Source organism: Amblyomma maculatum, chromosome 1 (genome assembly GCF_055883805.1).
Source record: "Amblyomma maculatum isolate TAMU_Amacu chromosome 1, ASM5588380v1, whole genome shotgun sequence".
Classification (NCBI taxonomy): domain Eukaryota; kingdom Metazoa; phylum Arthropoda; class Arachnida; order Ixodida; family Ixodidae; genus Amblyomma; species Amblyomma maculatum.
In genome coordinates this window covers 144,255,775-144,270,725 of record NC_139344.1, presented here as the reverse complement: position 1 = coordinate 144,270,725, position 14,951 = coordinate 144,255,775, and the positions used below count along the sequence as shown (strand labels likewise).

At 46.4% G+C, this 14,951-nt stretch overlaps 1 protein-coding gene across 1 annotated transcript; it reads right to left on the bottom strand.

Annotated features, from left to right (window-relative positions):
* Positions 1–7,737: 7,737 nt before the first annotated feature.
* Positions 7,738–9,229, bottom strand: LOC146204225 (uncharacterized). The gene is made up of 2 exons (XM_084586302.1): positions 9,218–9,229; positions 7,738–8,490 (listed from the first exon to the last, which is right to left on the bottom strand). Exons 1-2 carry the CDS (start codon positions 9,227–9,229, stop codon positions 7,738–7,740), a joined length of 765 nt encoding a protein of 254 aa, XP_084442428.1.
* Between the last annotated feature and the right edge of the window lie 5,722 nt (positions 9,230–14,951).

Here is a 14,951-nt window from a genome sequence, read left to right as displayed (position 1 = left end):
AGTGAAGGGTGTTATTCCGCATCCTCTTCAATTCCTTCCCATTTTCTTTCTTCACACTTCCGCGCTGCTCTTTGAAGAAGTTTCAGATGTTCTGGGGGGGGGGGGGGGGGGGGGATGAAAGCGGGCGCACTTATCTGTAACGACTGATATGCCATAGTTAAAAGTCGAGTAAGTTAGGTCGCGAAAAACATTAGCCGTCCGGCATGCATTTTCAGCGTTCAAATGTCAACAAGGAAGACCAAGTACAAAGTGCCCTTTCAGACGAATGGCATGCTGGTGCAATCGCGTCATCAAGAAATGGCTTCGAATAAAAAAGACTCCGTAGAATTCATTGGGGTGAACCCCAGTTCTCTTAAGTGCGTTCTATGGATCCAATACACTATAGCGCAGCAAAAGACGAGGACACAAGAGACGAGAGACGAACACCACGAGCGCTAACTTCCAACAAATTTTATTCTCCTGAAGCATCACATTTATACGCCAGAATAGAAGAATCACATGAGCAAACAGTATCAATTCCTTAGAAAAACGGGCTCTTTATCTGAGAGGAGAATGGAAGGTGTGCTTACACACGCGCCTCCTGAACTATTTATCTTTTCTGCTTCAATGATTTCGCGCCTTCCCCTTTCTCTGCTTTTTCCTATTACCACACTTTTATCAAAGAAAGGCTTGCAGGTTTTTAACTTGCATGCGAGAATGTGATCAATAAGCGATCCGCCTTGCCCGTTTCTGACGTTGCGGGCGTGTTCCATTAAGCGCTGGTTCAGACATCTCCCCGTCTGGCTGATGTAGTGTTTCCCGCATGAAAAGATAATTTCATACACGACACCCTCATCGCACGTGACGTAGGGCTTCTAGTGCCTAGTTGCGCATCCGCGCGCTTTGTTGGTGTTGGTTTCTCCCAGTTTGTTCAACGTTGCCAAAACGTTTGCCAAAAACGGGCGCACTTATCTTTAACGACTGATATGCCATAGTTATTCATGGATATCTCTCCTTGCACGGCTTGTAACTAACTTAACCTAAACTATGTCAGTGCACGTTAAAGAACTCCGGGTGGTCGGAATTTCTGGAGCCCTCCAGTACGGCGTCTCTCACAGCCTGAGTTGCTTTGGGAACTTAAACGCCACAAACCAAACCAAACCAACTAACCTAAACTTCTGTGGCTGTTGACATGAATGAATTCATTTAAATGTATAGGCAAGGTTGGCCACTAATGTTGCCGGTGTCTGCGCACTATATTGTCATGAGTCGGTTATGCAACTTATCAGCAATAATGTAAGAGAAAAGACGGTCTTATAAGCAGCACCTAATTCAAATTTACAAATGTGAAATAACTTCAGATTGCGGAACTACACCCACATATTCATGTTTTCAAGGCGAGTTTAGTGTTGAAAGCTTTTAAACAAGTGGCTTGCTGAAGGATGCGTCCCCTTTACTATATTATTTCGTGAAAACGCTAAGTAAATAAAACTGTAAAAGGCTTTCCTGTGTCACAAAGTGAAAATGAAGCAACGCTGCCATAAGTATATTGTTCTCTAACCCATATTTTCCTGCTGACGAGGGTTTCCCTGCTCAGCTTATTACAGGCCCACAGTTACCAACGTTAAAAAGAAATGCGGCGACCACCTGCAGAGCATAGATATATATTTGGGGACTTCACGCCCTTAAGGTACATGTGGGCTGTGCGGGATGGTTCAGTGTAGGTGTCCGCATTCATTCAGACTACGCGGGGTTAACGTGCGTTGACATCACACAGCCCATGTTTTTTTTTTTTTTTTTTTTAATATTTCGATTAATATAATCAGCCTTGAGATCAGTAGCGTAACTCCAAAGCATTCGAGCCACAGCGGTGGGTCGCTTTGAATGCCTATAGTGGTGCGTACCCCTGCCGCAGCACTACAAACGAGTGAATTAAAAAAAAAAAAGAAAGCTAAGCATGCTTGCATCTTGTGGCTAGTGCACTTCCCTTCTCTACGGCCCTCGTTCTTAGGCAAAGGGAATATTCCAATAGCGCACGGCACGTAGTGGCTTTCGTGTCATTCCTACGTATAGTATGGTGAGGCTGCCCAAAATAATAAAAAAATAATATGCCTCTGCCCGTGCCACTAAGTATAACGGGCTGTCGTATCTTTTAAACGAGAACCACATTGTACCCACACGTATACTTTACACGTATACCATATTGAAAATTGAGCACGCCGTGCAGCCAACTTTATTCCTAAATTATGGGGTCAAGAACGCGAGAGTGAGAAGAATATAGTGTGCATCGGGCCATAAATGGACGCCAAGTCTGTCTGATAGGGAATCACGAGCCATTTTGCACTCGCTGTGGATTTCGAGTCGTGCGTGAATATTATGCTATATTTCATTTTCAAGTGGCCCCCAACATCTTGCCTTCTGCATAGAAAGCTTTGCCGTAACGTTGTCCTTATAAAGAAGGGAGCGAGAGAAAAAATTAACGAGGCGATGAAAAAAGGCGAAGAAAAAAAAGTTGACGAAAAATTGTGCCTCAGGCAACATTCCTATTTTTAATAATGACCTATGTCGGGTCCCTGCCAATAGGCGAAGACTGCTTCTAAGACTGCTTCTAAGCCGGAGCAGGGGGGCTCGGATAAAAATTTATTAAGGCAGTCATAGAAAAATGGTGTTATCGAATTTAGCGCTCGAAGATCTTTCGCTTCAACAGTCAAAGAGTCACGCAAGTTCCGAGGTAGCGTGGTTGATAGCGTCAGCGCAGTACACGGGAAAGGCGTAGCCTCTATTTGAGAACGACAGCTGGTGCGGAATCGTCCATCATCCACGAGGCTCACACTGAAGAGAGGAGGTCGAAAAAAAATCCGCTTCAGAGCTGCTCTCTTCTCTGTGCGAAATGAAATTTATCGCCTATTTAAAGTGAAAATATTTACTATGGGAAAGCCCTGCCACGGTAAATGAGTGGTTGTGAAGCTGGATTACTGAGTCGCGGGAAACCAGAGTTCGATCCTGGCAGCAGTGGAGGGTGGCGAAGCTATGGACACCAGAAACACAGGGGGCAGAACTCGCGGCGAACAGGCAGCGCCACGAGTGAGCTCCGGAACATTTTCGTAGTGGTATAGTGAACTAGTAGTGGTCCGCGCGGCCACCTGGGCAGGGCGCGCGCTTGAAAAAGGCGGCCTGCGCAGCGAAATGGTGGCAGTTTCAGCCAGCTCGAGCTGCGTAGCAAAGCACAAACAATGCGAGAGACACAAGACGGAAAGACAGGGTAAAAATGTAGCAAAAAAAAAAAAAAAACTTGTGGCGAACACCCTTCTTCCCAAGTATTGTACAGTTTCAGAAAGGCCAGCCTCGAACGCCCCAAGCTGGGGTGGCTGAGAAAAAAAGAAGAAAAGAAAGCTGCGGGGAATCTAGCGGCCGAGAAGGATAGAACGAGTATGGGAGAAGAATAGGAATGAATAAAGCTGCAGTCGACGAAGAGAAAAAAGCCTAAAAAAAAGAAAGAAAAAGCGACAAGCCTGAAAATTCGAGAACGCGATCACCGGGGCCTGAAAATGCCGCAGGCCCTTAAATTACGCTGACAGCTTTTGAAGAGCGCTAGCTTTTTTTTTTTTTTTTTTGGTGAGGTGGTTACCACTTTTCTCGACAATAAAGGAAAGGATGGCAGATGCCACTCGGTCGCTGATACAACCACACAGCTATGAAAATGGAAACTCCCTTACAGCACGGCACAACAAGCGATCAGTTTCTAATACACATACATGTCTTCCTGTCTGTCACATGTCAGAATTGTAGCATGCCTAATTTTCTCTTGAGTTGAAAGAACGTCCTGCCTCAAATTCCGACTTGAATGTTAGTTATCTTTCATTTTTATTTTTTTTAACGATCCTTAATGCCTCTTTAACTTTACTTTCAATTCTTCTGCCACAAAATTAATTTTTGACAGGGTAGGGTAACAGGTGGCAGCCAGCCGCTCGACCACTTGTTTGCAGCAAGATGGCGTGTAATGAATGCAAGGTCTATTCAGAGCGTCCACGAATAACTGAAAAAAAAAAAAAAATGACGTCTACTTTTTTTTTTTACTTATTTTTTACTGAAGTCTCGATTGAGCAGTACGGCATGATAAACAACTCATCATTCGAGGTTCAACAGCTCAGTAGACATCCAAATGTCATTAACATAACTAAATGTATACATCGTAAAGTCGCTCACAGGAGTTTCCTCTGGGGTGATGTATTTGTGGCGAACTATGCGGCGTGCTGATGTCGCTTAGGTTGCTAAAAAAAAAAAAAAATGCACCGCGAGCTCCTTATGCATATGGTCCGACAATGACACATGAACAGCCGCTAGCATATGTCGGGATCCCGAGGAAATATGGCTTGCTAAAGGCGCACAGCGGAAAACCATCTGGGCTAAGAAAACTGACAGGGTAGGCAAAGAGAAAATTTTGGAGTTAAAAGTGGTTACATTAGTAGTGGGGGGAGATTGGGGGGGGGGGGGGGAGTGCACGATGCCAAGCCAAATTCGCGAAGCTAAGCGCACGACATAGTAAATGCGCAATTAAAACTTTCCATTCGCGTTGATTACTCTCTGCATTGTACTGGTGCTTATGCAAGCTATCGTAGACAGGGAAATATAGACCACAGGACAGCTTAAATAACAATTATGCAATGAACAATTGCATCCACGAGCACGGCCCACTGGGCGCGCATGCCGGTCCCAGTAGACGTGCATTCTATTTATCGGGCATGCCAATTAGCACCATGTAGATAGCGCTGATGCCTATAAGTTGCCCAATTTCTTAAAATATATATATTTTTTTGTGTGGGTTGAGAAATGATGCTAATGCAGGGGAAGGTAGTGCGTCCTCTTTCGGAACAAATGCTTCGCGGTAAATCTAGACGCGGTAAACCCGGGCAACTGCTCGTTGAACGGCAGCGATCTAAACTTATCGTCACTTCGCTTCGTAAAGCTTATTTGGGGACGTGAACAATATTTTATCAGGCCCGTGAAAATGTGTGCCTTGCGGACTCGCAGCGCTTACACTACAAATAAACACCCTCGTTACGTACTGAGTACGTAACAGTTGTGATGGAGGTGCTGGGTGGATCAATACGGATTCCCGTTGTCTTAGACGAAGCCCCTAAGGCAAGCCCCCGTGACGTACTGAGTACGTAACAATATATAACCTGGTCTGTCCAGCATGTAATCCTACAAACTCGCCCAGATATCTGCGTTGGTACTCATTCATTACGCATATGCGCAGTGATAATTGTACGGGCGTATTCTCTCGTTCGAGCCTTTAGTTTTTCGAATAAAACACTAAGTTACGCCTTCTGTGAATAAAAAATGGCTTCGAACCAGATGTAGAAACCGTCAGACAAAATATCCGATAGACGTATCAACATCTATGTCGGTTATTCTATTTCGAGGGTTTAAAAGACTTGCTGCTTTTTCGCGAATTATAACGAGACCACTTTCATTACTATTGCAATTTTAGAGTCCTCCTGTAAATGCTCCCTTAACGTGGTTGACTACATGCCATATAAATGAAACATACTCTACAAAAGCTGTAAGGCCCGTGCTCTGTTCGGCCTCAGCGTTGTTGGGTTGTCTGTGCACGTTTCTATGCCGGACCGTCATGCATGTGTTGATGTATATGTGTACTTGTGTTTTGGGAGCATGTCTCAGCTGACTGTCGTAGTGTTGAACAGCGCGTCGCGTAGCTGGTTTCTAGAAGGAGAGCATTCGCTATAAAATGCGAGCTCTTCCTTCAGACCCCCTCTGTGTTTATTTTCCCTTTGCTACTAGAGACGGGAGAAGCGCTACTATTGCCTCGACTCGGACCCTCATTAGCGCGGTCTCCCGCTGTCCCCTCGCCCGAGTGGGAGTGGCCGGAGGCCATAACACCCGCGAGAGGAGTTAGGCTTTCGTCGCGCTGCATACGTGTAGCGGGCATCTGGTGCGCTTTGTGAAGGTTTTGGAGATAAGATCAAATGATTGTGTTTTTATTTTGACTTGGGGAAAGGGGCATGCTCTCGGCTCATCTCAGGAGCGCGGGCCGGCTCCCGACCCTCTTTTGGGCTTGGGATAGCTGTTGTTATAAAGCTGGTGCAAGGGATTCCAGATCGACTTTGGGGCGCGGAGTCCCTTGTTTCTCTGCTTTAACGCTCAGCGCTCAGCGCGGACGAACGTGGCCAGTTGCCATTCGTCTCTGATTGTTGCTCCCTTGAAGAAGCAAATCCGGCTTGACTCTTGTAAATTCTCCGGTTCATTAAAAAGCTGCTCCATCAACTGTCATTTGTCTTTGATGGATCCACTGATGGGAAGCCACCCTTATTTTTACTAAAGCAATAAATAGCTTTTCAGCTAAAGCAATAGCCTTTCAACTACAGCTATTTTAGAAGTTTACCTGTAAATGTTGCCTTAACGTGTGTTGCTGATTACATCTTATACAAATAGAACCGAGTCTACAAAGAGGAATGGCTTTTCAGAAGAATAATGCTATGCAATTATTAAGTGAATGTTTGTCTTTAAAGTTTTTATTTTACCTGTGAGTGCATCCATATTCTGAAATGGACTAGTACAATACCGCTTGCATGCTATCGACTTAATTATTCCTGATTATGGAGCTTACTATTGAAGTATTGTGGCCTACAGTAACGTCACACCGATTTATGTCCGCGTCAAACGCGAAAGGATTTGATGGCGCGAGCAAGTGCGCAGAATATGCCTTGATAGCTTGCAATGAGCTCGGTTCTCAATTAGCGCTGCCTACTAGAATCAGGCGCGCCACGCAAATGCATGCTTCTGACCGATCATCTCGCCGCTGCAGGCAGATGGATAGTTAGCGAAGTGATTGTAATCAGTGCGCATACATTGCAACAATCGGAGACTTAGGTGCACCATTGACATCTTACTAGACGTATGGAGTGTCTTGCTTTTATACCAATACTGGATTGCATACCCATAAATTCTGAACAAGCGTATTTTTCTAGGCGTACAGCGTGTCTTTCTTATATACCAATACTTGATTGCATATCCATAAATTCTGAACAAGGGTATTTTTAAAACGAAAGTTATTTATGAGCACATTGTTGTCGTATAGCGATCAATACATCCATAATGATCCGGGCGCTTGCAGTTTCTGCTATTTATTGTCTAAACACGGAGGACAAATTTCAAAAGGAAGATACTGCTATGTAGAGAGAGTAGACCGTTAACATCGGCGTCTTCAGAATAGTATCTTACAGTATTCAGAGTTGGCTTACCATTGTTGTTCAAACTTCACCTCACTAGTTTTCTGTGACAGTGTTAACGAATCGGCGTGAGTGCCGGACAGACTTTAAGACAATATTTTTCTACGTATCACAAGCTTAGATTTTACCCTTGATTATGTTTGTAACAGCACTTTGTAATATGCTGCAGTTGCCTCATCATGAAAAATGGTTGTCCAAAAAAGCTGGACTTGATGCTGACACAGTAAAAAACAGTTTATTCACAGGAAATAAGGAACATTTCGCGAAGTGGTAAGATGAAGCATTCTTCAAGCATATAACGTTATATGATATCAGCGACTACCTTAGCACTTTCTCGGGAAGTTGAACTTTGTACATTGCACAGCATACAACAGATGTGCTATACATATAGTTACGAGCCGGCAGGCATTGTCCAACACCACAGCCGGGAGACTCAACCACAGTCCGGCCTCTTCGAACACACCAACGCTTGTCCATTCACATTCATCTCAATCTTCTACACCCGTTATGACTTCAGATGCTTGGCCTTGAGTACCACACCATTGCCAACGCCACCGAGGCCCAGCCCTCCAGCGCCGAATCCGAGGCCTCCACCTCCAAATCCTGCACCACCAAACCCTACCCCACCGAGGCCGACACCTCCGAGGCCACCGAGGCCTACACCTCCCAGGCCGCCGACGAGAGCCGGACCACCGAAGCCTCCCAGCACGACGGGTGCAGCGGCCACGGCTGGAGTGGCCGCAATGGCCGGCGCGGCCACGGCGTGCGTCACGTGCACCACGGGCCTAATGGCGTGGTGGACAGTGGCGACAGGCTGCTGCACGTAGCTCACCACCGGCTTGGTGACGTACCTGAGGTGGATCACGGGCTGCTTCAGGAAAGACACGGTTGCCACTGGAGTGGCCACAGGTGCAGGAATGGACACAGTCCTGCTCACGGCTACTGGAGCGCCAATGGACACGGGACCTGTGGCGACTGCGGGACCCGCTATGCCACCTACACCACCTAGGCCCCCACCAAGACCTCCGCCGAGGCCTCCTCCAAGACCACCTCCCAGGCCCGCTCCGAGGCCACCGAGTCCGTCACCGAGGCCACCGCCGCCGCCAAGCCCAGGGCCGAGACCACCCCCGCCTCCATTAAGACCAGGGCCTCCGGGCCCTCCTCCAGCACCACCCAGGTCACCGCCACCGCCGCCGCCGCCGCCGCCGCCAAGGTTTCCGGCGAGGGCGCTAGAGGCCAGGCAGGCCAACACAATGACCTGCGGTGGAACCAAAAAGCATGACATGCAAAAACAAAATGCACCTGAAAGCCTTGATATTACGCAGCATAGCCGAAACGAAGCGGCATAATGGAGCTGACTTCTGTATTTAAGATCCAGTACTTGACTTTACAGTATTTGGTGCATAGACGGAACATTTCGCTTGTGTCTTTTTTATACCCTTATGGCGTGACATATGGTGTGAATAAGTATTCACGCTGTCTTCGATTCGGAATACATTCACCAGGCGAGGCAGACAAGTTTTTTCCTAAGTGTGTGATAGCGTGAACCATGTTATATGTATGTTATAGAACTGAACTACTACAGACTTCAGGACAAGCATTTGGAGCTAACATTTGAGCGAGAGTTTGTCTTGTATAAGCTGCGCGAAAAGCACATGGGTAGCAGCTACATTGAAAACTTTTCTTTCCGCTTTAGTTTTTGGATGCACACTGTAGTGCACATATGCGCTAAACTAGCTGCGACCACGGATTTAGTCGCGCATGTTCCTAGAGACATTCTGCTGTTTTAGGAGTGAGTGTCATAAAAACGATGCGCCTTAGAAAAATTAGTCGATTAGTGGCAGGAGACTGTTCCAAAGGCGGTAAAAATGGTGTCAGCGACCTCTTTTTACAGCCTTCGAACATCAATTTCGTTAGGCAATAGACATCACGCCTGAAGAAAAGGCGGTAACTGTCCATGCATCATGTTCGCGTTGTTTGCTTACGAGTGCGTTCATGGCCGATGACCACTTCTGTAGGTCGCCGCAGATGTCGACTTACTCATCCTCTCGCGCGCTTCGGCTACATATTTATACTGTCGCCCGGTGAGGAGAAACTCTCTCGCCTGCACGGAGGTCTTGGGCCACATCTCGCGACATTTCTCTCATTTGGTCTTCCTTTCTCGATATTTTCTTTTGTTGCTCTTGGGCGGCTTTAGGGGAGGGGTTCCGATAGCGTCCGGAGACAAGTGTTTTACGTGTTTTGAATAACAGTCGCCGCAGTTGGGGCTAGTTCCTGCAAAGTGAAACTCTGTGAGTTGCTTGAAGTCTGGTGTGGCCGGCGCTTGCCCAGCGGCGCTGACGGTGTCGATATCCGATGACTTCGGTGTGGGTCCCAGCTTGTATAAAGCTATAAAGTCTCCCGCACAGAAGAGACAAGGGAGGGCGAATTACAGGCGGATTGGAGAGCGGAGCACGCGGAACGAGGAAGGTAGTTTGGGCCGCGCACCTCTTGAAACGTCCCGGCTCTTCTCTGTGCGCACGAGATTTCATCGCCGCTCGGGGAAGCGCCAGAAGGTCGCCGCGGGCGCTCAGCGTCTTCTACCCACGGCAGCATTTGTGCGAGATTTGTTGGGTACAGCACACTTGCCACGTCGTTTCTGTGATTTCTGCCGGGAACCCAGGTCCCCTGGCGGAAGGCGCTCGTGCTGAGTCGTTATAAAAATAAAACCTCCGGTTTCCCTGGATGGACTTGTACAGTGCACAGAAGGAGTCTTCTATTTTGTGCTGGCTGAGATGATAACGCTGCAAAGTGGACGCTTCTCCCCGGACTCCACTATGAATATCTGGAGCCCGATTGTTCCAGAAGGTGCTTTGAATAAAAGAAACTTGAGATGAAACCGCCCGAAATACGCTAGAACGTGGGAAAACGTGACAGAGACATAGATTAAGCGTCCTGGTATCAAGGTCTTGACGTACGTTGGTGGAATTTATTTTTTTTTTCACTCGCATGCGGCACAGGCGGAAAAGAACAGGACATGCACTGAGCACTATCACGAAACCTTCCCTGCGGTCGACTTCCTGAGCAGATTGTTTTGACTGCGGGCAAAATGGAGCTTTCGAAGTTGGTCAATTCTTTGGACGTACAAGGTCTAGGTGGCCGAGTCTTCTAGCTGATTGCTTCACTGCACTGCTAGAAGACAAGACACGTGCCGATAGAGAAACCAGCTTGCGTGAGTAACCCCATACGTACGTCTGAATGAATGTGCGTGAAAGACGTCCTCGTGGCCAGGCTGTGGTTTTCTGTGGACATGTCGCCACTCACCAGCATTTTTACCATTTCATATCTAAATGAAGCCTAACAATAAAAAAGGTCCCCGGGAACACAAGCCAAATGGCACTATATCCACTACAGTCAGGTCAGCAGACCGCAGCTCTTGCGTACAAAGCGCAATGATATATTATTTCCGTGGTACAGAGGCGCACACGAGGTCCCGCTACCAGTAAGGTCTTTTTCTCACTGACGCCAGAATTCGTATTTACCGCTGAAGAAGCTACATATATATAGGCCTTGTGAGCGGCTTCATTTATAGTCGTAGCGTCAGACCTACATATGGGGATAAAACGTGCTTTTTCTTCAGGGAGCTCAAATATATTACACCCTCTCAGCACTATCTCATCAGCATTTCCTCATACCGCGGAGCCCTATCTCGCGAAATAGTAGGCTTTATATATATTCACTGACATTTATGATATAGTATGATATTTTATGATATGATATAGAATTGTATGACATGGTACGGTACGATAAAGTACGATGTAGTGCGGTACGGCGCGGGATGGTGTAGTATGGTTGGTATGGTATGTTACGGTATGGTGTGGTATGGCATGGTATGATGTGGTATGGTATGGTATGGTATGGTATGGTATGGTATGGTATGGTATGGTATGGTATGGCATGGTATGGTATATGCTATGGTATGCTATGATATGCTATGGCATGGGATGGTTTGGTTTGGTATGGTATGGTATGGTATGGTATGGTATGGTATGGTATGGTATGGTATGGTATGGTATGGTATGGTATGGTATGGTATGGTATGGTATGGTATGGTATAATATGGCATGGGTATGGTACTACGCTCCATTATGAAGTTTCCATCGAGGACGGAATTAGAACTCGAAATGACGCCCTCAATAGCAAACAACTTAGCGGCTGGGTCATCGCCGCGTGCACTAATATATTTTGGAAGCGATGAAGTATGTAACAGCTGTTGGGTTTTGCTGATATTATTGTGATAAATAAGGAATGGACGTCTTAGCGTTAGCGACAATAAGACGCCTTTATTTTGTAGTATATGATCTACTTCAAATGCGCACTCAATATGTAGGCTAAATCTCGAGCGATAGCACCGGAAGCATAAAGCTTGCTATTGGTAGTGAGCTAATAAGCGACAAATGGGCCTCGAGATTACATGTGTCCAAATTTCTCTCTCTCAGTGCCCAAGATAACATTGCGATTGTATTGCGTGGAAAGAAATGCTTTCAGTTCCTGCGAAGGCGGTCTTCTCAGAGTCCCGATTTCCTTGTGATATAACTCGGGTATTAGCAGTAGAAAACGATATTTCACCTCCAGTGTTAATCCTTACATTCAAAAAGTTGCAACGCTTCCGCATTTGTTATCACTGTGTTCTACCGGAAGTTGCCCTTCATGGAAAAGTGAGGAGGAGGGGGAAGCGATCAACACTTGAATACCAAAACTAGGTAGCCTTGGAGAGGGGGAGGATTCTGTAGCAACAAATATTGCATTGTCTACAAATGGCAAGGAAGAAAGATGGTGCCGAAAAAGCTAGAGGACAGGCGACCTCTTTTCCAGCAAGAACGATAGAAGAGAACAGACCGCATCCCCGTACCCATTTCTTCTCCTTCACTTCGAGTGAATGTCATTAACCTCCTCTTGTTGCCTAATCAACACTGCACGTTTCTTGCCTCTTAACGTTCTAGTTCTATGCAGTGCCAAAGCTCTCTCGGTTGTTTTTAATTTAATTTGAACCTTTTTATTTAACCTCCAAGTTTCTGCCCCGTATATGTCAGTACCGGTAAGATGCAGCTGTTTTATACGCGTACTTTCCTCTTGGGGGATACTGGTTAACTGTTCTTCAGAATTTGAGTGTGGCAACCTCACTACCTATCATAAAATACTGTTCCTAACCGATGTTGTTTAATATAACTTTGTCCACTGTATTCTGTATTTCTTATATTCAGTTTATTATTCATTGCGATTAATTCCCTGTGTTAACCAGGTGTTGTCGTTAGTGCATGAATTTCAGCAGTGAACCTAAGCAAGCTGTAAGTAGTTGCATGGAGGTTGTGTCCTAGTGCCCAGGACTAATATAATAATAATGCATTAGCATTATTATCAATCCATAGTCTTTATTCTAACGTGCTCAGAGAAGCCATGTAGTCTTGGTACTGTAGCAAAATTAAGAAAAAAATATGAAACACTTTGGCGATTAAAGTGGTGAAAGGCGAAAGCCTTAGGTCCGCATTCTGCTACGCATTTCTTGCGAATGTGACGGTTGAATGATGCTTTGAGTAAAGAGGGTGACTACTGTTTCACATTCCTCCCTTCCTTTACGCATGGTACATGTGTCCGCGGAGAATTGTAACAGATACTGCGCCTTTTCCATCCTGTAAATCAATTTCAAACGCCGCTGATGCTGCTGTACTAACGCCTCGTATACATTTGAGTCTGCTTCTGTTTGCTGTGTGGTGCGGCGTTCGAAGAAGCGGCAAATGAAAGGCGCCGCACGGACGCCTGGATCGAACGCCCGGCGGGATCAGCTTCATATGCATTAATCGCCTTGTGGCGTCATGCCCTGTCGTGACGGTGCATCGCACGCCGCTTGTCGAACACAACCAGCATTTCATTGAACGCATTAAAGTTCACCGGAATTCTATAATTCGTCTACAGGGAAAGGAAGGCGCATTATCTGTCACTCGCGGAATCTCGCTATCATTCGCACTGTGGACAAGGGGAATTATGAAGAGCGCTTCACGATCCGGGGCGTGGCGCCGGAACCGTCCTGCTGCGGCGGGTTAAAGATGGGAGTTTGGGGCTAGGGCATCTCTTTTTACGCCGTCTGCCAAGTTTGGCTGCGGCGCCTGCTGCTTGAGTTTGTTGTCTCCACCGATGAAGTAGCGTGTGGGATTTATGAATTTTTCAGGGAGGTCATCGAGAGTGTTAGATTTCTTTCAGAGCGTTTCTCTATAAAATATTTGTTTGGTGTAAACAGAAAAACGTTGTACCGCGATCTGCGTGATATCGTCTGCCCAGAATCCTTGTACAGGGCAATATACAGTGGAGGCCCTGGCACAGATCTATTGAAGAGAGTACAGAAAATGCAAGTTCCGCCAGGAGCTAACACTTTTTTTTTTTTTAACTTACATACCGGAACATTACAGTAAAGAAGTTTTTGGAGGGAAGGGGCTTTTTTTTTTTTTTTTTTTTTTTTTTACCGTGGGGGGCACATTGTTCAATCTGTAAGCAGCCGGAAACAATAGATCATGTTTTTTTTACATTGTTGGGAAGGGGTGATCCTTCATGGATCACTGCCTTGTCGTGGCGGAGGGGCTTGCGAAACTCGATGAAGTCGTGAGCTCTGCTGTGTAGGGCCACCCAAGATAGACAGGTCACGGCAGAGAGTTCTGACAAAATGTGATTCACTGGAGAAGGTAATGGCAACCCACTCCAGTATTTCCTGCCAAGAAAACCCTATGGCCAGTTACAATACCATTATTGATATGGCGCCAGAAGATGAGCCCCCCAGGTTGGAAGGCGTCCCACACTGGGGATGAACAAAGGGCGATTCCTAGTAGCTCCAGGACGAATGAAGCGGCTGGGCTAAAGCCAAAAGGACGCTCAGTTGTGGATGTGTCGGGAAGCGACCGGAGAGTCCGATGTTGCAAGGTGATATATCACATAGCAACATGGAATGTAAGATCTATGACGCAAGGTAAACTGGATATTGTCAAGCGAGAAATGGACAGATTGAACATTGATATCTTGGGTATCAGCGAGCTCAAGTGGACCGGAATGGGTGAATTTAACTCCGGCGACCATTATGTCTTTTATTGTGGGCACGAATCCAAGAGAAGGAATGGGGTCGCTCTCATAGTAAACAGAAGAATGGGTAAAGCAGTGCTACGGTACAACCCCAAAAACGACCGAATGATGTCACTTCGGATCCAAGGTCACCCTTTGAACATAACAGTTATCCAAGTCTATGCACCGACCACTGCTGCTGAAGAGGCTGACGTTGAGAGATTTTATGCGGACCTACAATGCCTTTTAGACCGCACCCCATCATCAGGCGTCGTTTTTCTCATAGGAGACTGGAATGCTAAGGTAGGGAGTGAAGAAATATCCGGAGTTACAGGCAAGTTTGGTCTTGGTGAGCCAAATGAAGCTGGGCAGAGGCTAGTAGAGTTTTGTCAAGAAAACAACCTGACCATAGCGAATACTCATTTTCAACAGCACAAGAGGCGCCTGTACACGTGGATTTCACCGGACGGTCTGTACAGGAATCAGATCGATTATATTATTTGCCGGCAGAGATGGAGAAGCGCTATACAAGCAGTAAAAACAAGGCCTGGGGCCGATTGTGGCACCGATCATCAGCTTCTTGTTGCCAAAATTAAGCTTCGATTGAGGAAAACGCAGAAAACGAGAAGGCCTTTC